At 46.0% G+C, this 25,338-nt stretch overlaps 1 protein-coding gene across 1 annotated transcript in view; it reads right to left on the reverse strand.

The window, feature by feature from the left end:
* Window positions 1-244: 244 nt before the first annotated feature.
* The window catches only part of LOC117537501 (retinal guanylyl cyclase 2-like), a 33,825-nt gene continuing 8,731 nt past the window's right edge, over window positions 245-25,338 (reverse strand). Inside the window, 19 exon segments of the mRNA XM_034202736.1 lie at window positions 245-815; window positions 1,010-1,095; window positions 10,579-10,664; window positions 10,737-10,835; window positions 11,002-11,176; window positions 11,450-11,518; window positions 11,590-11,713; window positions 11,821-11,984; window positions 12,065-12,190; window positions 12,192-12,214; window positions 12,310-12,453; window positions 14,315-14,468; window positions 14,583-14,759; window positions 15,087-15,170; window positions 15,854-15,970; window positions 23,942-24,026; window positions 24,102-24,177; window positions 24,340-24,559; window positions 24,942-25,091. Of these exon segments, the coding sequence (XP_034058627.1) occupies window positions 725-815; window positions 1,010-1,095; window positions 10,579-10,664; window positions 10,737-10,835; window positions 11,002-11,176; window positions 11,450-11,518; window positions 11,590-11,713; window positions 11,821-11,984; window positions 12,065-12,190; window positions 12,192-12,214; window positions 12,310-12,453; window positions 14,315-14,468; window positions 14,583-14,759; window positions 15,087-15,170; window positions 15,854-15,970; window positions 23,942-24,026; window positions 24,102-24,177; window positions 24,340-24,559; window positions 24,942-25,091 (2,250 nt within the window). The 3' untranslated portion in view covers window positions 245-724.

The following is a 25,338-nucleotide window of genomic DNA, read 5'->3' on the forward strand; positions in this document are numbered from 1 at the left end:
ATTTGTAAATGTTGATAAGTATGTAAATGTAGCTTGTAAATATGTTTATGTTATCCTCTATTGTTTTATGTTGTTTTATGTTTCATGTGGAACCTAATTGCTGCAGCTCTCAATGGGACCAATCTGGATAAATAAAGGTTTGAAATGAACAGTCGGACACAGATTCTTGGTTAATAATAAGCTAATAGAAAACACACAACCTGCTGCAGACTGGTTATTACTGTTGGAATAAAAAACCATCGGGAGAACCAGCCTCCATCTTTAATAAATATATATTTATTTATTTACATTTCATCAGAGTCTTTGCTTTGTCTTTATTAATGAAACTATATTATCAAATACATTTAGGACATTTTGGGAATGAAGACACAGCCAAATACAAATAAAATATAGTACTTAAAAACTGTGAGAACTTTATTAACAGGCAGTCATTTCCCTTATTATCATTATTATTATAACTATTATTACATTTTTTTAGCTTTTTTAATGTTAATATAAATATTACTCACTACTGTGTAATCTGTTACAGACCCATGTGAGGCACAGAAACGGACTAGTTCAGTGTTAATGAGAGGGAGTAAAACTAGCCTAGTCCATGAAGTTGAGGGTTAGGGTGTGTGTGTGTGTGTGTGTGTGTGTGTGTGTGTGTGTGTGTGTGTGTGTGTGTGTGTGTGTGTGTGTGTGTTGATGCGCCGGGCAGACAGGCGAGTCTCAGCTTGTGTGTTTATTTCTTCGCAGCCTTCTTCTGTCGGTCCAGAAACTTTTGTCGTCTGTCAGGAGGAATCTCATCCAAGCTGATCCCATGGTTACTGGCTCTGAGAGATAGACAGACAGACAGACAAGTGAGAGACAGGCAGGATCTAACCACATCAGAGGTCATGGGACTCACAGAGATCACCTCCAAGACATTTTGGTGTGTGTGTGTGTGTGTGTGTGTGTGTGTGTGTGTGTGTGTGTGTGTGTGTGTGTGTGTGTGTGTGTGTGTGTGTGTGTGTGTGTGTGTTCCTACCCTCCAATGAGGTCTGGAGGAACAGGAAGTGGTTTATCGAAACCATCTCGACCCATCAGCCAGTACGTGTCCACCGTGCCCTTCACCTGCACAAACACACATTTGGTATGAGAGTAAAAACCCTGACATGTGGAATCAGCTTCCAGTTTGTGTTCGGGCGGCAGACAGCCTAGCCGTTTTTAAGAGTACACTTAAGACCTTCCTTTTTGATAAAGCTTATAGCTTTGTTTTTTTTTTAAATATATTTTTATTTTTCAGTTATAAAATAAATAGACATTGCTCCAGATAACAGAACATACAACAAAACATGTAACAACAAACAACTAAACAAAACATAACGGGGGATGACTTCCTAAGACAACTGGTTGTGACATACACAGGACATTACATACACAATAGGGTTAGGGTCAGGAGATGCCATATTGACAGGGTCAGATAGGAGAGCCGCGGACAGTGAACCGCAATCCTCCTGTCTCCCCTCAAAATCCCCCAGCAGAGAAGCTGCACGCTCCATGTTCAGTAGGTCCAGATACTCCCTCAGCCATGAGTCCCTAGTAAAGCAGGCTGGTTTGCGTTCCTTCCAGTTTAGTAGGATGAGTCTTTTTGTGGCTAAACAGCCCAATGTCCAGAGCCGATCGGCAGTCCTTGCAACATTGCCATCTGGCTTGAGACCCAGTAGGCATGCAATGGGACATGTAGGGAAATTAACTTTTAAAGATTCAGACATTAAGGATATTACTTCTAACCAAAGTTTGTTTACCGCTGGGCATTCCCAGAGTAGGTGCAACAATGTACATCGCTTGCCACATTCATGCCAGCATAAGTCTCTGTGTTTGTTGTCCATCTTGGATTTTGTAACAGGGGTGATGTAAGCCCTATTGAGAATTTTGAACTGTATGATCCTGAATCTTACACATTTAGAAGAGAACATAGCTGACCTCCAAATGGAGTTCCATTGCAAAGCAGACAGAGAGATATTCAAGGCATGCTCCCAGGACAGTTGGACAGGAGAATAGGTATTCGGGGCAGCCCTAGATAATAACTTATAAATGTTAGAGACCACACCTGATGATAGGATCGCTTTCTTGAGGCACTGGTCCTCTTCCATACATGAAGCAGGCATGGCTCCCTCCTTACATTTTGGACTAATAATAGATGCTAGTTGTGCATATGATAGAAAAGATGAGTCTGAGAGACCATACTAATTTTTGAGTTGTTGAAATGGAAGGGTTTGGTCTCTATATATCTGTCCAATTGTAGTAATACCAGCCCTCTGCCAGATATTATTACTTAAGGTGCCTCCTCCTGCAGAAAGACAGGGGTTACTCCAAATGGGGCAAGATGGTAAAGAGAGCCCCTCTATGTTGAGTCTCCTGTGCAGTTGCTTTACAATAGAGCATGAAAAGCGGATGATGGTATTATCCATTGAGGGTGGTGGTTTTGGGCAGTACCACATTGATGCCAGAGATATGTTTTGGTTTACAGACATGATGGATTGCTCCAGACATTGCCAACTGCCTACCGGAGAGGCACTTTTGTACGCCCACGATAATCGATACTTTGCATTGAAGGACAGATAATACTGGAATACATCCGGGACTCCCAAACCTCCCATTGATCTTGGAATGATCAACTTATTATGTGCGATTCTGGGTTTTTTATTATTCCAAAGGAACTGAGTGAATAGGGATTTGATATCTTTAAACCATTTTAGTGGGAATTCAAGAGGGATAGAGGAGATCATATGAGAAAGCCTTGGGAGAACATTCATTTTCAAGGTTTCTGCTCTGCCCCATAGAGAAAGTGGTATGGCCATCCATCTGTTGATGTCCTCTTTAATGGACTGGAAAATAGCAGGGCCGTTAAGGCTAAAGATTTTAGAGATGGGAGAGACGATGTTAGTTCCCAAATACCTCATTCAATTTGTTTTCCAAATAAAGGGGGTGTTCATTAGGTTGTGCTTATATGTATATGAGTTAAGTGGGATTGCTTCACTCTTGTTCCAATGTATCTTATATCCAGAGAAGCTAACAAATAAATGTATCATATCAAGAACTGCGGGTATAGAGAGTGCTGGCTTGCTCAAAGTAAGAAGTATATCGTCAGCATACAGATTTAATTTGAAATCGTGTCCATGAATGTTCACACCATGTATGTCACCATTAGAGCGAATTGCACAGGCTAATGGTTCTAGGGCCATAATAAAAAGTAGGGGACTAACAGGACACCCTTGCTTCACGCCACGGTGTAAGGGGAAAGGTTTTGAGATTAATCCATTAGTTCTAACAGAAGAGAAGGGAGCGTTATACAAAGCCTTTACCCAGCTAATCAACTTGGGCCCAAAGCCACATTTTTTGAGATTGTAAAATAGATATACCCATTCTATTTGGTCAAAAGCTTTCTCAGCATCTAGTGATGCTGCAATCATTGGCAAATTGCTGGAGCTTGCTTCTAGGATAATCTGAAAAACCCTCCTCATGTTATTTGAGGACTGGCGGCCTGGAATGAAACCTACTTGGTCCAGATGCACTATAGATGGAACCACCTTCTCCAAACGGAGTGCCAGTATCTTGGCTAGAATCTTGTAGTCACAGTTTAAAAGGCTTAAAGGGCGGTGGTTACCCATCAAAAAAGGATCTTTGCCCAGTTTAGGCAACAATGAAATAATGGCCCTGCTCATGGAGGGAGGCATGGCTTCAGATTCTAATATTTCATTGAATAACAACAGTAAATATGGTGAAAGCTGTTCTTTAAAACATTTATAGAACCAAAACCGTCGTCCCCTGGAGTTTTTCCTGATGCCATCTTCATGATTGCGTTTTCTATTTCATTTTGGGAAACAGGTGCCTCCATAGCAGATCTGTCAGCCAAGCTGACGCTATGGAGGTTAAAACCTCCGAAAAAGCTATCTAAGGCTTCTTCATTCAAGTTATTTTTTGTGCTATATAATTTAGAATAATAATTCTTGAAAGATTCATTGATTTTGGCTGCATCACACTGTAGCCTGGCATGCTCATCTCTGATCGCTGGAATAATCTGTCTGTTTTCTATTTGTTTCAATCTGTTTCGATAAAGCTTATAGTTGATAAAATAATCGAATAAGAGTGCAAATAGACAAGTTGTGCCTCTTCACCTATACATTTTAGTTCTTACTCTTTTTCCTTACTGATGGTATGTCATTTGGTTGTGTGTGTAGACGGTGGAAGCAGGGAGAGGCATAAATATATGTGCCTTGATCCCTGCCGAGTCGATGCACAACTCTTGATTGGTGTCAGTGCCAAAAAACTTTTAAGGAGCAATGCGGTCATGGTATAGATGTGGCGCATACATCTTAATTCCTACTCTTTTCCCTCACCCTATCCTAAGGGAGTGAATGTACGTAGACATGTTGTGCCTCTCCACCTCTGTTCTTTACTTCTTACTTGCTACCCTTTTCCCTCAACCTATCCTAAGGGAGTGCATGTACGTAGACATGTTGTGCCTCTCCACCTCTGTTCTTTACTTCTTACTTGCTACCCTTTTCCCTCAACCTATCCTAAGGGAGTGCATGTACGTAGACATGTTGTGCCTCTCCACCTCTGTTCTTTACTTCTTACTTGCTACCCTTTTCCCTCAACCTATCCTAAGGGAGTGCATGTACTGCTTTCATGTACGTAGACACGTTAGTTTAGCTGCTATAGGCTTAGACTGTCGGGGGACACCTTACTTCTTCCTTCTGTCTCTCTGTACCTGTGTACTCTCATGTTCCGATTAACCCAGCTTCCCCCAAATGTATTTTTGCTGTCTATATCTACGCCGGGATCCTGAGTCGTGGCTGATCCTGTTGCTGTGGTCCTGTGTCCTCTATTCTGAGTTCTGGATCTGAGTCCTGGACTTCGAGGCGTGGCTGAACCTGTCTCTGTGGTCCTGCCTGACTCTCACCATACTAATTCCCTGATGGCTCCCACAGGATTGTTGACATCCTCGTGGATTAATCTTCTTATTACAGACACATGCATTTCCAAACATTTGGACTACCTATGCTGTAAATGTATTATCTTTACAATTTACACACGGCATCTATTGCACGTCTGTCCGTCCTGGGAGAGGGATCCCTCCTCTGTTGCTCTCCCTGAGGTTTCTCCCATGTTCCCTTTAAACTGTGGGTTTTCTCTGGAAGCATTTCCTTGTACGATGTGAGGGTCTAAGGACAGAGGGTCTAAGGACAGAGGGTCTGAGGACAGAGGGTCTAAGGACAGAGGGTCTAAGGCTAGAGGGTCTAAGGATAGAGGTTCTAAGGACAGAGGGTCTGAGGACAGAGGGTCTGAGGACAGAGGGTCTGAGGACAGAGGGTCTGAGGACAGAGGGTCTAAGGACAGAGGGTCTAAGGCTAGAGGGTCTAAGGCTAGAGGGTCTAAGGACAGAGGGTCTGAGGACAGAGGGTCTGAGGACAGAGGGTCTAAGGACAGAGGGTCTGAGGACAGAGGGTCTGAGGACAGAGGGTCTAAGGACAGAGGGTCTAAGGACAGAGGGTCTGAGGACAGAGGGTCTAAGGACAGAGGGTCTGAGGACAGAGGGTCTAAGGACAGAGGGTCTGAGGACAGAGGGTCTGAGGACAGAGGGTCTAAGGACAGAGGGTGTCGTATTGTCATACTGATATTCTGTACAAACTGTGAAGTCCACTGAGACAAATGTAACATTTGTGATATTGGGCTATAAATAAACACTGATTGATTGATTGACATGAATCAGTATTACGAGTCCTAAACCCTGACATGAGTCAGCATTATGAGTCCTAAACCCTGACATGAGTCATCATTATGAGTCCTAAACCCTGACATGAGTCATCATTATGAGTCCTAAACCCTGACATGAGTCATCATTATGAGTCCTAAACCCTGACATGAGTCATCATTATGAGACCTAAACCCTGACATGAGTCAGCATTATGAGTCCTGACATGAGTCAGCATTATGAGTCCTAAACCCTGACATGAGTCATCATTATGAGTCCTAAACCCTGACATGAGTCATCATTATGAGTCCTAAACCCTGACATGAGTCATCATTATGAGTCCTAAACCCTGACATGAGTCAGCATTATGAGTCCTAAACCCTGACATGAGTCATCATTATGAGTCCTAAACCCTGACAAGAGTCACCATTACGAGTCCTAAACCCTGACATGAGTCATCATTATGAGTCCTAAACCCTGACATGAGTCAGCATTATGAGTCCTGAACCCTGACATGAGTCATCATTATGAGTCCTAAACCCTGACATGAGTCAGCATTATGAGTCCTAAACCCTGACATGAGTCATCATTATGAGTCCTAAACCCTGACATGAGTCATCATTATGAGTCCTAAACCCTGACATGAGTCATCATTATGAGTCCTAAACCCTGACATGAGTCAGCATTATGAGTCCTAAACCCTGACATGAGTCATCATTATGAGTCCTAAACCCTGACAAGAGTCACCATTATGAGTCCTAAACCCTGACATGAGTCATCATTATGAGTCCTGAACCCTGACATGAGTCATCATTATGAGTCCTAAACCCTGACATGAGTCAGCATTATGAGTCCTGAACCCTGACATGAGTCATCATTATGAGTCCTAAACCCTGACATGAGTCATCATTATGAGTCCTAAACCCTGACATGAGTCATCATTATGAGTCCTAAACCCTGATATGAGTCAGCATTATGAGTCCTAAACCCTGACATGAGTCATCATTATGAGTCCTGAACCCTGACATGAGTCATCATTATGAGTCCTAAACCCTGACATGAGTCATCATTATGAGTCCTAAACCCTGACATGAGTCAGCATTATGAGTCCTAAACCCTGACATGAGTCATCATTATGAGTCCTAAACCCTGACAAGAGTCACCATTATGAGTCCTAAACCCTGACATGAGTCAGCATTATGAGTCCTGAACCCTGACATGAGTCATCATTATGAGTCCTAAACCCTGACATGAGTCATCATTATGAGTCCTAAACCCTGACAAGAGTCAGCATTAAGAGTCCTAAACCCTGACAAGAGTCACCATTATGAGTCCTAAACCCTGACATGAGTCAGCATTAAGAGTCCTAAACCCTGACATGAGTCATCATTATGAGTCCTAAACCCTGACATGAGTCATCATTATGAGTCCTAAACCCTGACATGAGTCAGCATTAAGAGTCCTAAACCCTGACATGAGTCATCATTATGAGTCCTAAACCCTGACATGAGTCATCATTATGAGTCCTAAACCCTGACAAGAGTCACCATTAAGAGTCCTAAACCCTGACATGAGTCAGCATTAAGAGTCCTAAACCCTGACATGAGTCAGCATTATGAGTCCTAACCCCTGACATGAGTCAGCATTATGAGTCCTGACATGAGTCAGCATTATGGGTCCTAAACCCTGACATGAGTCAGCATTAAGAGTCATAAACCCTGACATGAGTCAGCATTATGAGTCCTAAACCCTGACATGAGTCAGCATTATGAGTCCTAACCCCTGACATGAGTCAGCATTATGAGTCCTAAACCCTGACATGAGTCAGCATTATGAGTCCTAACCCCTGACATGAGTCAGCATTATGAGTCCTAAACCCTGACATGAGTCAGCATTAAGAGTCCTGACATGGGTCAGCATTATTACATTACATTGCATTTAGCTGAGGCTTTTATCCAGAGCGACTTACAATAAGTGCGTTCGACCAACAAGATACAACCTTGAAGAAAACAGAATCATAAAGTACATCAGGCTTCATAGAGCCAAACATTTCAAGTGCTACTCAACTGGCTTTAGGTAAGCCAGTCCTTTATTAGTATATAAGTGCTTCGTTAATAGTTCTATCGCTGGAAGTGGAGTCGAAAGAGATGAGTTTTCAGTCTGGAAGGTGTGTAAGCTATCTGCTGTCCTGATGTCAATGGGGAGCTCATTCCACCATCTTGGAGCCAGGACAGCAAACCCACGTGTTTCTGCTGATGGGAACTTGGGTCCCCCTCGCAGCGAGGGTGCAGTGAGCCGTTTGGCTGATGCAGAGCGTAGTGCACGTGCTGGGGTGTACGGTTTAACCATGTCCTGGATGTGAGATTATGAGTCCTAAACCCTGACATGAGTCATCATTATGAGTCCTAAACCCTGACATGAGTCATCATTATGAGTCCTAAACCCTGACATGAGTCATCATTATGAGTCCTGAACCCTGACATGAGTCATCATTATGAGTCCTGAACCCTGACATGAGTCATCATTATGAGTCCTAAACCCTGACATGAGTCAGCATTATGAGTCCTAAACCCTGACATGAGTCATCATTATGAGTCCTGAACCCTGACATGAGTCATCATTATGAGTCCTGAACCCTGACATGAGTCAGCATTATGAGTCCTAAACCCTGACATGAGTCAGCATTATGAGTCCTGAACCCTGACATGAGTCATCATTATGAGTCCTAAACCCTGACATGAGTCATCATTATGAGTCCTAAACCCTGACATGAGTCATCATTATGAGTCCTAAACCCTGACATGAGTCAGCATTATGAGTCCTAAACCCTGACATGAGTCATCATTATGAGTCCTAAACCCTGACAAGAGTCACCATTATGAGTCCTAAACCCTGACAAGAGTCAGCATTATGAGTCCTAACCCCTGACATGAGTCATCATTATGAGTCCTAAACCCTGACATGAGTCAGCATTATGAGTCCTGAACCCTGACATGAGTCATCATTATGAGTCCTAAACCCTGACATGAGTCATCATTATGAGTCCTAAACCCTGACAAGAGTCAGCATTAAGAGTCCTAAACCCTGACAAGAGTCACCATTATGAGTCCTAAACCCTGACATGAGTCAGCATTAAGAGTCCTAAACCCTGACATGAGTCATCATTATGAGTCCTAAACCCTGACATGAGTCATCATTATGAGTCCTAAACCCTGACATGAGTCAGCATTAAGAGTCCTAAACCCTGACATGAGTCATCATTATGAGTCCTAAACCCTGACATGAGTCATCATTATGAGTCCTAAACCCTGACAAGAGTCACCATTAAGAGTCCTAAACCCTGACATGAGTCAGCATTAAGAGTCCTAAACCCTGACATGAGTCAGCATTATGAGTCCTAACCCCTGACATGAGTCAGCATTATGAGTCCTGACATGAGTCAGCATTATGGGTCCTAAACCCTGACATGAGTCAGCATTAAGAGTCCTAAACCCTGACATGAGTCAGCATTATGAGTCCTAAACCCTGACATGAGTCAGCATTATGAGTCCTAACCCCTGACATGAGTCAGCATTATGAGTCCTAAACCCTGACATGAGTCAGCATTATGAGTCCTAACCCCTGACATGAGTCAGCATTATGAGTCCTAAACCCTGACATGAGTCATCATTATGAGTCCTAACCCCTGACATGAGTCATCATTATGAGTCCTAACCCCTGACATGAGTCAGCATTATGAGTCCTAAACCCTGACATGAGTCAGCATTAAGAGTCCTGACATGGGTCAGCATTATTACATTACATTGCATTTAGCTGAGGCTTTTATCCAGAGCGACTTACAATAAGTGCGTTCGACCAACAAGATACAACCTTGAAGAAAACAGAATCATAAAGTACATCAGGCTTCATAGAGCCAAACATTTCAAGTGCTACTCAACTGGCTTTAGGTAAGCCAGTCCTTTATTAGTATATAAGTGCTTCGTTAATAGTTCTATCGCTGGAAGTGGAGTCGAAAGAGATGAGTTTTCAGTCTGGAAGGTGTGTAAGCTATCTGCTGTCCTGATGTCAATGGGGAGCTCATTCCACCATCTTGGAGCCAGGACAGCAAACCCACGTGTTTCTGCTGATGGGAACTTGGGTCCCCCTCGCAGCGAGGGTGCAGTGAGCCGTTTGGCTGATGCAGAGCGTAGTGCACGTGCTGGGGTGTACGGTTTAACCATGTCCTGGATGTGAGATTATGAGACCTACACCCTGACATGAGTCAGCATTACGAGACCTACACCCTGAAATAAGTCAGCATTATGAGACCTGAACCCTGACATGAGTCAGCATTATGAGTCCTAACATGAGTCAGCATTATGAGACCTGAACCCTGACATGAGTCAGCATTATGAGTCCTAAACCCTGACATGAGTCAGCATTATGAGTCCTAAACCCTGACATGAGTCAGCATTATGAGTCCTAAACCCTGACATGAGTCAGCATTATGAGTCCTAAACCCTGACATGAGTCAGCATTATGAGTCCTAAACCCTGACATGAGTCGGCATTATGAGTCCTAAACCCTGACATGAGTCAGCATTATGAGTCCTGACATGAGTCAGCATTATGAGTCCTGACATGAGTCAGCATTATGAGACCTGAACCCTGACATGAGTCAGCATTATGAGTCCTGACATGAGTCAGCATTATGAGTCAGCATTATGAGACCTGAACCCTGACATGTCAGCATTATGAGACCTGAACCCTGACATGAGTCAGCAATATGAGTCCTAAACCCTGACATGAGTCAGCACAATGAGTGCCATCACAGACATCACCGCAGGTGATTGATGAGGTGCTGCAGGTTGGGGGTACCTGAGCCTTTCTGGTGTCGATGTGGTATCCCACTTTGAGGCTGGTCAGGACCTTCACTGTGCTCAGACTGATGTGGATCCTGTAGGCTAGACACCAAACACTGCATGTTAGAAGAACATCTCTTTAAATAATCACTGATGCTTCTGTTCTGTACGTACGCAGTCCAGATGACTCCATTATTGAAGCTGTGGTCACGGTGTCTCCAAACAGACAGTACCTGGGCATCGTCAGGCCGACCACACCTGCCACAAGCGCACCTGAGGAGAGGGTCACCATCAAACACTGAGGAGGGGGTCACCATCAAACACTGAGGAGAGGGTCACCATCAAACACTGAGGAGAGGGTCACCATCAAACACTGAGGAGAGGGTCACCATCAAACACTGAGGAGTGTGTGTGTGTGTGTGTGTGTGTGTGTGTGTACCTGAGTGCAGTCCAATGCGGATCTTGACCTTGATCTCCGGCATGTGTTTGATCTTGAACGCACCGATGGAGTGCAGGATGTCCAGAGACATGTTGGCCACCTCGCCTGCGTGTAGATTCCCGTTCCTGTTGGGGACGCCTGAAGCCACCATGTAGGCGTCTCCGATGGTCTCTACCTGCGAGGACACATGTACTACTGGTCTCAGGAGTGTGTGTACTGATGTACGGCAGGATCAGACCAGTGTGTTTTATTGAGAGCTAGCATTAGCTCCACATTGCCCTGTAGCTCCTGAAGGTTTAACAACGTTCAAATGAATCTGAAGAGCCTCACTTATTCACGCGCCTCCACTTTTTGTTAACTCGTTAAGGTTTCCAGATTAATTGTGAGTGTTAACTGTAAACTGTAAGAGCTGGCAATAAAATATGTATTAATTTAAACTGTTTCATACCTTGTACACATCGTGCAAGCCAATGATGGCATCAAACATCGTGTAGAGGTCATTGAGCAGGTCCACCACCTACACACACACAGTGTTAGTTTTACTGACACACATATACACACACCAACACACGTACACACACTCAGTACCTCGATGGGTTCACTGAGAGCGGAGATGGTAGTAAACCCCACGATGTCGCTGAAGTACAGCGTGCAGTCGGAGTAATGCTCGGGCTGCACCGGCTTCCCCTTCTTCAGAGATTGAGCCACGGACCTGTGACACGTTTACCAAGAGTTAGATCTTTATAATATTAATAACATTAATATGAGTTAAACTGTGGCTCTCCACTGGAGGAGCATCATGAGAGTTGTAGTGCTCACTTTGGCAGAAGCTGTCCAATCAGCTTGTCCGTCTTGCTGCGCTCCACCTCCAGCTCATCGGTGCGCTCCCTGATCAGATCCTCCAGGTTGGAGCTGTACTGCTCCAGCATCCGCAGCATGGAGTCGATGATGTTCGCACGCTTCCCCTTGTTGATGCCCCGGAACTACAGAAAACACCTGATAAGAGACCGCTTCCTGTTTACAAAGCGTCCGGAACACGCCACAGCACACCTCAGAGCCTCACCTGTTTGAAGATCTCGTCAAAGGTGGGCCTCTTGCCCGGCTCTTCGCTCCAGCACTCGTTCATCAGACTGAGACACTCGGTCGGAGCCTCGTCCACCGACACCTGGGGCCGGCAGAGGGGGGGGGGGCTGCCTCAGACGCTGCAGGATCTCTGAGAGACAGACAGGTGGAGAAAAATACAGGCGCTCAGACAGGTAGAGGGAGGCTGCAGGGCCTCTGAGAGACAGACAGGTGTGATAGTCTCACCCTCTGGAGGCATGTCCATCATGGCGTACGGCGGCGAGCGTGAGATCACTTCCTGTATGATGATAGAGAAACTGAAAACGTCTCCAGAGAAAGAACCGCCTCTAACCGGATTCCTCAGGAGCTCAGGGGCCGTCCACAGCAGCTCTGAGAGACAGACAGGTTGAGACAGACAGGTGAGACAGACAGGTAGAGACAGACAGGTGAGACAGACAGGTGAGACAGACAGGTGAGATAGACAGGTGAGAGACTGACAGGTGAGACATACAGGTGAGATAGACAGGTGAGAGACAGACAGGTGAGAGACAGACAGGTTGAGACAGACAGGTGAGACAGACAGGTAGAGACAGACAGGTGAGACAGACAGGTGAGACAGACAGGTGAGATAGACAGGTGAGATAGACAGGTGAGAGACGGACAGGTTGAGACAGACAGGTGAGACAGACAGGTAGAGACAGACAGGTGAGACAGACAGGTGAGACAGACAGGTCAGATAGACAGGTGAGAGACTGACAGGTGAGACAGACAGGTGAGATAGACAGGTGAGAGACTGACAGGTGAGACAGACAGGTGAGATAGACAGGTGAGAGACAGACAGGTGAGAGACAGACAGGTTGAGACAGACAGGTAGAGACAGACAGGTGAGAGACAGACAGGTTGAGACAGACAGGTAGAGACAGACAGGTGAGAGACAGACAGGTTGAGACAGACAGGTAGAGACAGACAGGTGAGACAGACAGGTGAGACAGACAGGTAGAGACAGACAGGTGAGACAGACAGGTGAGATAGACAGGTGAGAGACTGACAGGTGAGATAGACAGGTGAGACACACAGGTGAGACAGACAGGTGAGACACACAGGTGATACAGACAGGTGAGACACACAGGTGATACAGACAGGTGAGACACACAGATGAGAAACAGACAGGTGAGACAGACAGGTGAGACACACAGGTGAGACAGACAGGTGAGATACAGACAGGTGAAACAGACAGGTGAGATACAGACAGGTGAGACACACAGGTGAGACAGACAGGTGAGACACACAGGTGAGACAGACAGGTGAGACACACAGGTGAGACAGACAGTTGAGATACAGACAGGTGAGACAGACAGGTGAGACACACAGGTGAGACAGACAGGTGAGATACAGACAGGTGAGATACAGACAGGTGAGACACACAGGTGAGACAGACAGGTGAGACACACAGGTGAGACAGACAGGTGAGATACAGACAGGTGAGACACACAGGTGAGACACACAGGTGAGACGGACAGGTAGAGACAGACAGGTGAGACAGACAGGTGAGATACAGACAGGTGAGACACACAGGTGAGACACACAGGTGAGACAGACAGTTGAGATACAGACAGGTGAGACAGACAGGTGAGATACACAGGTGAGACAGACAGGTGAGACACACAGGTGAGACAGACAGGTGAGATACAGACAGGTGAGATACAGACAGGTGAGACACACAGGTGAGACAGACAGGTGAGACACACAGGTGAGACACACAGGTGAGACAGACAGGTGAGATACAGACAGGTGAGACAGACAGGTGAGATACAGACAGGTGAGACACACAGGTGAGACACACAGGTGAGACGGACAGGTAGAGACAGACAGGTGAGACAGACAGGTGAGATACAGACAGGTGAGACACACAGGTGAGACACACAGGTGAGACGGACAGGTAGAGACAGACAGGTGAGACAGACAGGTGAGATACAGACAGGTGAGACACACAGGTGAGACAGACAGGTGAGACAGACAGGTGAGACAGACCGTTGAGACGGACAGGTAGAGACAGACAGGTGAGACATACAGGTGAGATACAGACAGGTGAGACAGACAGGTGAGACAGACAGGTGAGATAGACAGGTGAGACAGACAGGTGAGATACAGACAGGTGAGACAGACAGGTGAGACAGACAGGTGAGATAGACAGGTGAGTAGAGACAGACAGGTTAGCAGTAATACTCAGTCAGGGTTAGCAGTAACACACCTTGCGGGTCTTCTTGAAGGCTGAGGCCCTGAGAGTGAAGGATTATGGGAAGTCCGTAGTCTGTGATTTTCAGGACGAATCGTCCGTCCACTAAACAGTTAGTGGACTTCAGACGGCCGTGACTCAAACCTCGAAGATGAAGGTACTTCATACCCTGTAACAGGAAAGTTTGTTTATTAAAATTCCAGCAGTAATATCTTACCTTTACTCTGAAATGGAGAGCAAGTTCCTGTGTGATAGACGATGATAATATTATCATCATTAGAACCTTAATCAGGTCCATGAGCAACGAGGACTTGAACATCCAGTCCAGCCTGATGTCTCCGTCAGCCAGCAGGTCGGACAGGCTGCCCCGGGGACAGTGCTCCACCACCAGGGAGAAGAGCCCCACGTCCACGAACAGACCCACGTACAGGTTTATGTTCTCATGCCGCATCTCCCGCAGCTTGAGGGAGTACCAATACACACACACCGTCAGACTGTCAACATATACACCCTCAAAATCATAATGTATATACTGTCAGAACATAAACATTTATATATATACACCGTCACAATCATAATGTATTGACAATGTAGTTCATGTAATTACAGTGTAGTTTATGTATTGAGAGTGTAGTTAATACAGTGTAGTTAATGTATTAACAGTGTAGTTCATGTATTTACAATTAAGTTCATGTAGTTACAGTGTAGTTTATGTATTGACAGTGTAGTTCATGTATTTACATTAAAGTTGATACAGTGTAGTTACTGTTTTCTCTGAGCGTCGTACCTGACTGAACAGACTCTCTGTGCTTTTATTGACAGATGTCAATGTATGTCCAACAGGAATCTTTTTCAGCCAAACAAAGTCACCCTGGTAACAAGGCACAGAGTTAAAACCAGCATAAGCAATCAGAGCACAGATAGATAGAGTGAAACAGACAGACAGACAGACAGAGTGAGACAGACAGACAGACAGACAGAATGAGACAGACAGACAGACAGACAGAGTGAGACAGACAGACAGACAGACAGACAGACAGACGGGTAGAGTGACACAGACAGACAGAGTGAGTGAGACAGACAGGCAGACAGATGGGTAGAGTGACACAGACAGACAGACAGACAGACAGACAGACAGACAGACAGACAGACAAACAGACAGACAGACAGACAGACAGACAGACAGACAGACAGACAGACAGAGAGAGTGAGACAGACAGACAGACAGAGTGAGACAGACAGACAGACAGACAGACGGGTAGAGTGACACAGACAGACAGACAGAGTGAGTGAGACGGACAGGCAGACAGATGGGTAGAGTGACACAGACAGACAGACAGACAGACAGACGGGTAGAGTGACACAGACAGACAGACCGAGTGAGACAGACAGGCAGACAGATGGGTAGAGTGACACAGACAGACAGACAGACAGACAGACAGACAGACAGACAGACAGACAGACAGACAGACAGACAGACAGACAGACAGACAGACAGACAGACAGACAGACAGAAAGAAAGAAAGACAGACGGGTAGAGGGGTGCAGGTGTACCTCCAGAATTCCAATGTTAGAGTTTTCAGGTGAGGACAGGATGTAACTCCGTGCAATCGAGCGGAGAGGAGTTTTGAAATCCAGGAGACTCCGCATGATCGACTCATCATTCATTTTCTACACAAATAAAATCAGCGACTTAATCAACAATGTAAAAAAAACACCTCCTTAACTTTATTTACAACGTCAACTACTATATTAATAGCCAGCTGTCTGTGGTACCTGGTACTGTCTGTGGTACCTGGTTCTGTCTGTGGTACCTGGTTCTGTCTATGGTACCTGGTTCTGTCTATGGTACCTGGTTATGTCTGTGGTACCTGGTACTGTCTCTTGTATCTGGTACTGTCTGTGGTACCTGGTAGTGTCTCTTGTATCTGGTACTGTCTGTGGTACCTGGTAGTGTCTCTTCTATCTGGTACTGTCTGTGGTACCTGGTAGTGTCTCTTGTACCTGGTAGTGTCTCTTGTATCTGGTACTGTCTGTGGTACCTGGTAGTGTCTCTTCTATCTGGTACTGTCTGTGGTACCTGGTAGTGTCTCTTGTACCTGGTAGTGTCTCTTGTACCTGGTACTGTCTGTGGTACCTGGTTCTGTCTGTGGTACCTGGTTATGTCTGTGGTACCTGGTTCTGTCTATGGTACCTGGTTCTGTCTATGGTACCTGGTTATGTCTGTGGTACCTGGTAGTGTCTCTTGTATCTGGTACTGTCTGTGGTACCTGGTAGTGTCTCTTCTATCTGGTACTGTCTGTGGTACCTGGTAGTGTCTCTTGTACCTGGTAGTGTCTCTTGTATCTGGTACTGTCTGTGGTACCTGGTAGTGTCTCTCATATATGGTACTGTCTGTCGTACCTGGTAGTGTCTCTTGTATCTGGTACCGTCTGTGGTACCTGGTAGTGTCTCTTGTATCTGGTACTGTCTGTGGTACCTGGTAGTGTCTCTTCTATCTGGTACTGTCTGTGGTACCTGGTAGTGTCTCTTGTACCTGGTAGTGTCTCTTGTATCTGGTACTGTCTGTGGTACCTGGTAGTGTCTCTTATATATGGTACTGTCTGTGGTACCTGGTAGTGTCTCTTGTACCTGGTAGTGTCTCTTGTATCTGGTACTGTCTCTTGTATCTGGTACTGTCTGTGGTACCTGGTAGTGTCTCTTGTATCTGGTATGGTCTCTTGTATCTGGTACTGTCTGTGGTACCTGGTACTGTCTCTTGTATCTGGTATGGTCTCTTGTATCTGGTACTGTCTGTTGTACCTGGTACTGTCTCTTGTATCCGGTACTGTCTGTGGTACCTGGTACTGTCTCTTGTATCTGGTAGTGTCTCTTGTATCTGGTACTGTCTGTGGTACCTGGTACTGTCTCTTGTATCTGGTACTGTCTGTGGTACCTGGTAGTGTCTCTTGTATCTGGTACTGTCTGTGGTACCTGGTAGTGTCTCTTATATCTGGTACTGTCTGTGGTACCTGGTAGTGTCTCTTGTACCTGGTAGTGTCTCTTGTATCTGGTACTGTCTCTTGTACCTGGTACTGTCTCTTCTATCTGGTACTGTCTGTGGTACCTGGTAGTGTCTCTTGTATCTGGTAGTGTCTCTTGTATCCGGTACTGTCTGTGGCACCTGGTACTGTCTCTTGAATCTGGTACTGTTTGTGGTACCTGGTACTGTCTCTTGTATCTGGTACTGTATGTGGTACCTGGTACTGTCTCTTGTATCTGGTATGGTCTCTTGTATCTGGTACTGTCTGTGGTACCTGGTACTGTCTCTTGTATCTGGTATGGTCTCTTGTATCTGGTACTGTCTGTTGTACCTGGTACTGTCTCTTGTATCCGGTACTGTCTGTGGTACCTGGTAGTATCTCTTGTACCTGGTAGTGTCTCTTATATCTGGTACTGTCTGTGGTACCTGGTAGTGTCTCTTGTACCTGGTAGTGTCTCTTGTATCTGGTACTGTCTCTTGTACCTGGTACTATCTCTTCTATCTGGTACTGTCTGTGGTACCTGGTAGTGTCTCTTGTATCTGGTAGTGTCTCTTGTATCCGGTACTGTCTGTGGTACCTGGTACTGTCTCTTGAATCTGGTACTGTTTGTGGTACCTGGTACTGTCTCTTGTATCTGGTACTGTCTGTGGTACCTGGTACTGTCTCTTGTATCTGGTATGGTCTCTTGTACCTGGTACTGTCTCTTGTATCCGGTACTGTCTGTGGTACCTGGTACTGTCTCTGGAATCTGGTACTGTTTGTGGTACCTGGTACTGTCTGTGGTACATGATACTGTCTCTTGTATCTGGTATGGTCTCTTGTATCTGATACTGTCTGTGGTACCTGGTACTGTCTCTTGTATCTGGTATGGTCTCTTGTATCTGGTATGGTCTCTTGTATCTGGTACTGTCTTTTGTACCTGGTACTGTCTCTTGTATCTGGTACTGTCTGTGGTACCTGGTCCTGTCTCTTGTACCTGGTACTGTCTCTTGTATCTGGTAATGTCTGTGGTACCTGGTACTGTCTCTTGTACCTGTTGTGCACCGTCAAAAGTGCTATTCAATCATGTTTCATGTTTATTTTGTATTGTTTTTCACTTCCTGTTTTGTTTTTGTCACGTCTCATTTTAGGTCCCTTGACTCCCTTTCCTCATGTGTTCTTCCACCCTCATCAGTATCAGCCCCGCCCCTGATTGTGTTCACCTGTGTCTTGTTGTTGAGTGTTTAAATTCCCCAGTCTCCCAGCGTTCAGTGTCAGTTCATCTTGTCCTGTCCTCATGACAGAGCTATGCTCTTCAGCTCGTGTTGATTCAAAGCCTATGTTGACTCCTGAAACTTAGAAGTTTAGTTCCTCACGTTGTGAGTGATTTTCTGTTTTGCCTTGCTCAAACCTTTTTTGTCATCTCTTAAGAGTGATCTTCTTTTGTTACCTTTTTTGTGCAAATAAAGTATCTTAATTGTACTTTACCTTTGGCTCCCGGGTCGTGCATTTGAGTCCTTATCCTTGTGTAACCAAGTTCATAACAGAACTGACCACAATGGACTCAGCCGACCCAAAAGCTCTTCTGTCAGCCCAAGGCGCGAGGATTTTTTATCACGAGGAACAGCTGGGATTAATCAGCCAAGGAGTGCAGACACTGGTAGGAAACCAGGCCGAACTTCAAGTTTCCGTCTCTGCACAGATACGACAGCTGACGAATCAGATGCAACAGTTCATCACTCACCTTCAGACTGCTGCGCCGATGACGTCAGTCACAGCTGACAGCCTGCATGTCGCGGATCCTGTTGATGCTGTCAATCCAAGCCAGGCTGTGTCTTCCTCACTACGGCTGGCTCTCCCGGAGAGGTTTTCCGGTGATTCCATCAATTGCAGAGCTTTCCTGGTGCAGTGCGACCTGCATTTCCAACACAACCCAGGCACTTTTTCATCAGACCATGGTAAAGTGGCGTTCATTGTGTCCCATTTAACGGGAAGAGCTGCAGCCTGGGCTACTGCAGAATGGTCCAGAGACACGGAACTATGTTACTCATTACCCGACTTCACAGACACTATGAGTCGTATTTTTGACCATTCATCACCTGCAACAGAAGCCAGCCGAAGACTACTTCAGATGCGGCAGTATAAGCGCCAGGTGGTGGATTATGCTATCGAGTTTCGCACAGCAGCAGCGGACAGCGGGTGGAATATTCCGGCTTTTCGCGACGCTTTTCTGACTGGATTATCAGATCCAATCAAGGACCAGCTGGCTCCCCTGGAGGTACCCCGGGACCTGGAATCTCTCATCGCCGTTTCCATCCGGATCGACAACCGTCTTCGGGAAAGAGAGAGAGAACGTCGACGCAGCCGTGATGGACATCCCAGTTTCCAGGGCTTTTCTCCACAAGCCTTTCCACCAGAGGAGGTTTTCCAGCCAGCGGATTCGGTCCGTTAGAGGACAGCACCTCCGCCTGATGCAGATAAACCCATGCAGTTGGGAAGGACCAGGCTTTCCATGGAGGAGAGACAGCGCCGGCTACGAGAAGGGTGTTGTTTCTACTGTGGCCAGCCGGGTCACCAACTCGCGTCATGTCCGGGAAAAGAGCAAGCTTACCAGCCAAGAGGAGGGCGCTGGTGAGCAAGTTTCCCACAGACTTTCCTCCTCGTCCAGTTACCAAGGTAAACATTTGTATTAATGATCAGGTCATTACCCAAGGAGTGCTAATAGACTCAGGAGCGGACGAAAGTCTTATGGATTGGGGCATAGTCAAACAGCTTGGTATAAAGACTGTTCCTCTATCTTCCCCCATTAACGCCAGTGCTTTAGACGGACGTTTGTTGTTTACAGTCACCCACTGCACAGAACCTATCCAGATCACTGTAAATAATGACCACACTGAAGTTATGCAGTTTCACATTTTTTAATCGGCTCAGCATCCGATTATTTTTGGTTTTCCGTGGTTAAAAATCCACAACCCACACATTGACTGGCGCTCAGGAAAGGTTAAGGAGTGGGGAGAGGATTGCATTAACAGGTGTAAACATTCAAGCTCTGTTAAAGCACCAACAGACCCTAGTAGGATCGTCATAGATCACCCAGACTATCCTGACCTACAGAAAGTACCGTCATGTTATCATGATCTAAAGGAAGCCTTTAACAAATCAAAAGCCATGTCGTTACCTCCTCACCGACCTTTTGATTGCTCCATTAATCTCTTACCGGGGGCTCCCATTCCCAAGGGAAAACTGTATTCGATCTCAAGGCCAGAGAGAGCGGCAATGGACATTTCCTCTTCTCTTAAATCAGGGATTATCCGTCCTTCATCTTCCCCAGCTGGATCGGGGTTTTTCTTCGTAGGAAAAAAGGACGGTTCTCTGAGACCTTGCATAGACTACAGCCCTCTTAATGACATTACGGTGAAAAACCGCTATCCTCTGCCACTCATGTCCTCTGCTTTCGAGCTACTGCAGACTGCCAAGATTTTTACCAAGCTGGACTTAAGAAATGCTTATCACTTGGTTAGAATAAGGGAAGGGGATGAGTGGAAAACAGGGTTTAACACTCAGAGCGGTCACTATGAATACCTTGTGATGCCTTTTGGACTGTGTAATGCACCGGCTGTGTTTCAGGGTTTTGTGAATGAGGTTTTGCGGGAATTTTTGAATGTTTCTGTGTTTGTGTACCTTGATGACATTTTGATTTTCTCACCAGACTCTAAGTCCCATGTTCACCATGTCTGTCAGGTTCTGCAGAAACTACTCGAAAATCAATTATATGTCAAGGCAGAGAAGTGTGAGTTTCACGTAGAAAAGGTGGCCTTTCTAGGATATATAATCTCACCAAACCAGATGCAGATGGAACCTGCTAAAGTCAGTGCAGTTTCCAAGTGGTCAACACCAGACTCCAGGAAGAAGGTTCAGCAGTTCATAGGGTTTGCAAACTTCTACAGAAAGTGTATAAGAAACTTCAGTTCTGTAGCTGCTCCTCTGCATGTTCTGACTTCTTCCAAAGTTCCCTTCAAGTGGACTCCCCAGGCTGACTGCGCTTTCCAGCTCCTCAGGGAGAGGTTCACCACAGCTCCCATTCTCACCATTCCGGATCCCCAGCGCCAGTTTGTGTTCGAGGTCGATGCTTCCAATGAGGGAATTGGAGGCATTTTGTCCCAAAAATCCTTGAAGGACAACAGGATACACCCAAGTGCCTTCCTGTCGCGGAAGCTGACGACGGCAGAGAAGAACTACGATGTGGGAAATAAGGAACTGTTAGCTGTAAAAGCTGCTCTTGAGGAATGGAGACACTGGTTGGAGGGGGCAGAACAGCCGTTCTTAGTTTGGACAGACCATAAGAACCTGGAGTATATCAGAAAGGCTAAACGCCTCAACTCTCGGCAGGCCAGGTGGACTCTATTTTTCAGTAGGTTCAACTTCACTCTCTCTTTCCGCCCCGGATCTCAGAATCAGAAGCCTGATGCCTTGTCTCGCCTTTTCGAACCAGAACCCTTTTCTGTAGAGCCCAAGACCATCCTTCCATTAAACCGTATGGTCGGAGCTTTTTCCTGGCAACTAGAGTTGGACGTTAAACAGGCTAACACATTAAACCCAGTACCTAGCAAGTGTCCAAACCACCTGCTCTTTGTTCCTGTGTCTCTCCACTCCAAGGTCATCCACTGGGTCCACACGTCGGTGATCTCGTGCCACCCTGGAGTTAAAAGGACTATGTACAGGATTAAGCAGCGTTTCTGGTGGCCAGCCATGAAGAAGGATGTGCAGGAGTACGTAGCGGCTTGTCCGGTGTGTGCCTGCAATAAAACCTCGTCCCAGGTCAAGATGGATTTGCTCCAACCACTGCCGATTCCTCAACGTCCCTGGTCACATATATCTATGGACTTTGTGACAGGTCTCCCCTCGTCCAGAGGCAAAACTACGGTTCTGACAGTGGTGGACCGGTTCTCCAAGATGGTTCATTTCATTCCGATAACCAAGATCCCCTCTGCCAAGAGTACCGCAGAGGTCATGATGAACCAGATATTCAGGATCCACGGATTTCCAAATGACATCGTTTCCGACAGGGGTCCACAATTCATTTCAGCCTTCTGGAAGGAGTTTTGCAGACTCATAGGCGCTACTGTCAGCTTGTCTTCAGGTTACCATCCTCAATCAAATGGACAGTCGGAGCGCCTGAATCAGGAACTGGAGACTACACTACGCTGTCTCGTTTTCCAGAACCAGACCAACTGGAGCGACCACCTCACTTGGGTGGAGTTTGCCCACAATACTCTTCCCACGGCGGCCACAGGTCTCTCGCCTTTCCATTGTGCCAATGGTTATCAACCGCCGCTGTTCTCAACCGACGAAGGGGAAATTACGGTACCATCAGCTCATGCCTTGATTAGACGCTGTCGCCGAGTTTGGGCTGGAGCTCGCCAATCTCTGCTTCGAAGTTCGACTCGGATGAAGGCTGTAGCAGACGTCCACCGCAGGGCCGCTCCCCTCTACAAACCGGGTCAAAAGGTGTGGCTTTCCACCAAGGACCTACCACTTCAGGTGGCTTCCAAGAAGTTGACTCCAAGGTTTGTGGGGCCTTTTCCGGTGTCAAGAGTCATCAATCCGGTGTCTGTGCGCCTAAGACTTCCCAGACCCATGGGGGTACATCCTACATTCCACGTCAGCAAGATAAAGCCAGTTCATGAGAGCACGCTTATTCCTGCTTCCAAGCCCCCTCCACCACCCCAGTTCTTCGAAGGTGGCCTAACGTACAAGGTCCGCAAGTTGCTGGAGGTCCGCAATAGGGGTCGAGGAAAACAATTCCTGGTGGATTGGGTGGGTTATGGTCTCGAGGCAAGATGCTGGGTCCCTGCAAGGTTTATTGTGGATAAAACCCTGATTCAGGATTGTTATGATGGGCCTGGGCCGTCAGGAGTCGGCCCTAGAGGGGGGGGGGGGGGGGTACTGTTGTGCACCGTCTAAAGTGCTAGTCAATCATGTTTCATGTTTATTTTGTATTGTTTTTCACTTCCTGTTTTGTTTTTGTCACGTCTCATTTCAGGTCCCTTGACTCCCTTTCCTCATGTGTTCTCCCGCCCTCATCAGTATCAACCCCGCCCCTGATTGTGTTCACCTGTGTCTTGTTGTTGAGTGTTTAAATTCCCCAGTCTCCCAGCATTCAGTGTCAGTTCGTCTTGTCCTGTCCTCATGACAGAGCTATGCTCTTCAGCTCGCTTTGATTCAAAGCCGATGTTGACTCCTGAAACTTAGAAGTTTAGTTCCTCACGTCGTGAGTGATTTTCTGTTTTGCCTTGCTCTCTCTCTTTGTCTCTCTCTCTCTCTCTCTCTCTCTCTCTCTCTCTCTCTCTCTCTCTCTCTCTCTCTCTCCTTCTCTCTCTCTCTCTCTCTCTCTCACGTTGTGAGTGATTTTCTGTTTTGCCTTGCTCAAACCTTTTTTGTCATCTCTTAAGAGTGATATTCTTTTGTTACCTTTTTTGTGCAAATAAAGTATCTTAATTGTACTTTATCTTTGGCTCCCGGGTCGTGCATTTGAGTCCTTATCCTTGTGTAACCAAGTTCATAACAGTACCTGGCACTGTCTCTTGTACCTGGTACTGTTTGTGGTACCGGGCCCCTGTAGAAGGAATGGGTTTCTGACCTTTTTGCTGACTTGAGTGTCGATGAAGACGATGTCGTCCAGAGTCAGGATGAGTTTGGTGATGCTTGATTTTCTTTTGTACTTCCTGCACACACATATTATTATTATTATTATTATTATTACTATTACTATTATTATTATTGTGTGTGTGTGCGCTCACTTTATCCAGTAGATAAAAGCTCCAATCAAAGCGCAGAACAGCAGGAAGGCAAAGAACATGGACACCGTTTCCAGACCTGCAGATAAAACTGGATTAATTAAACTACACCAGCTTGATCTGGACGGACCACAAACAAACCAGGGACATGTCCACTTAGGGACCGATTCAAAGAGAAGGAGCCCCATTTTTACTTATCAGAGAAAGTTATCCCTTCCTCCCTGCAGGTCAGTGAACTCACCCCCACTGCAGGCCTCCTCTGGACTGAACCAACAGAAGCTGGCGGAGGGGGGTTTTCCTCCAGGGAAGATGAAGGTGTGACTCAGAGGTTTCAGGCTTCCGACCGGCCCGTGTGTGTGTGTCGGAGCGAGAGTGTGTGTCGGCACAAATCTGTCTCCATCGCTGTCCAATACCACGTACTTGGCCTGCATGCCCCGCCCCTCTTTACCTCCGTACACCACCTGAGAGATGAAGACGGAGGTAATCATGACACTGAAATACTTCAAGAGCAGACGGTGGGAAACTGTAAGACACCCGCATAAAGCAAGATGAAGATGTAACCCGGATTACTACAATTAAGTCTTCAGTCTGAACAATTCCTTCAATTTTAGACTTTAGTTACTATTTCCCATACCATCAATTTACGGCAACGAAATTATAATTAGTGAAATATCAAATCAAGTTTTATTTATATAGCACATTTTTAAACGATTTTTGGTCAAGCCAAACTGCTGTACATATAATAAAAATAAAAACCTACAGTAAAGACACTTTACAGCAAATACAAATATATAGTTATTTAGAATAAATTATAACATTTTATTTGATGTTTAATGGATAGACCTGATTGAAGCCCTGGAAATCAAAGCCTCCATCTGATTGGATGAGCTGGTTGCCTGTCACCCAATGCCCGCCCCCTGCCTGACGACGCTCCTCCACCGCCTTAGCAACAAAGTACACCATGTTAAAGATGGTGCCGAAGATTGGAGACACCTGCAAACAAGATGCATGGCAGAGTTAACACACACATTAATATTCATATATGTGTGTGTTTATTTGGTGATCTGCGCCTGTCTGAAAGCTTCGTAGTGGTGTGAACAGTGTGTGTGTGTGTGTGTGTGTGTGTGTGTGTGTGTGTGTGTGTGTGTGTGTGTGTGTGTGTGTGTGTGTGTGTGTGTGTGTGTGTGTGTGTGTGTGTGTGTGTGTGTGTGTGTGTGTGTGTGTGTGTGTGTGTGTGTGT

The sequence above is a fragment of the Gymnodraco acuticeps genome, unplaced genomic scaffold (genome assembly GCF_902827175.1).
Source record: "Gymnodraco acuticeps unplaced genomic scaffold, fGymAcu1.1, whole genome shotgun sequence".
NCBI lineage: Eukaryota > Metazoa > Chordata > Actinopteri > Perciformes > Bathydraconidae > Gymnodraco > Gymnodraco acuticeps.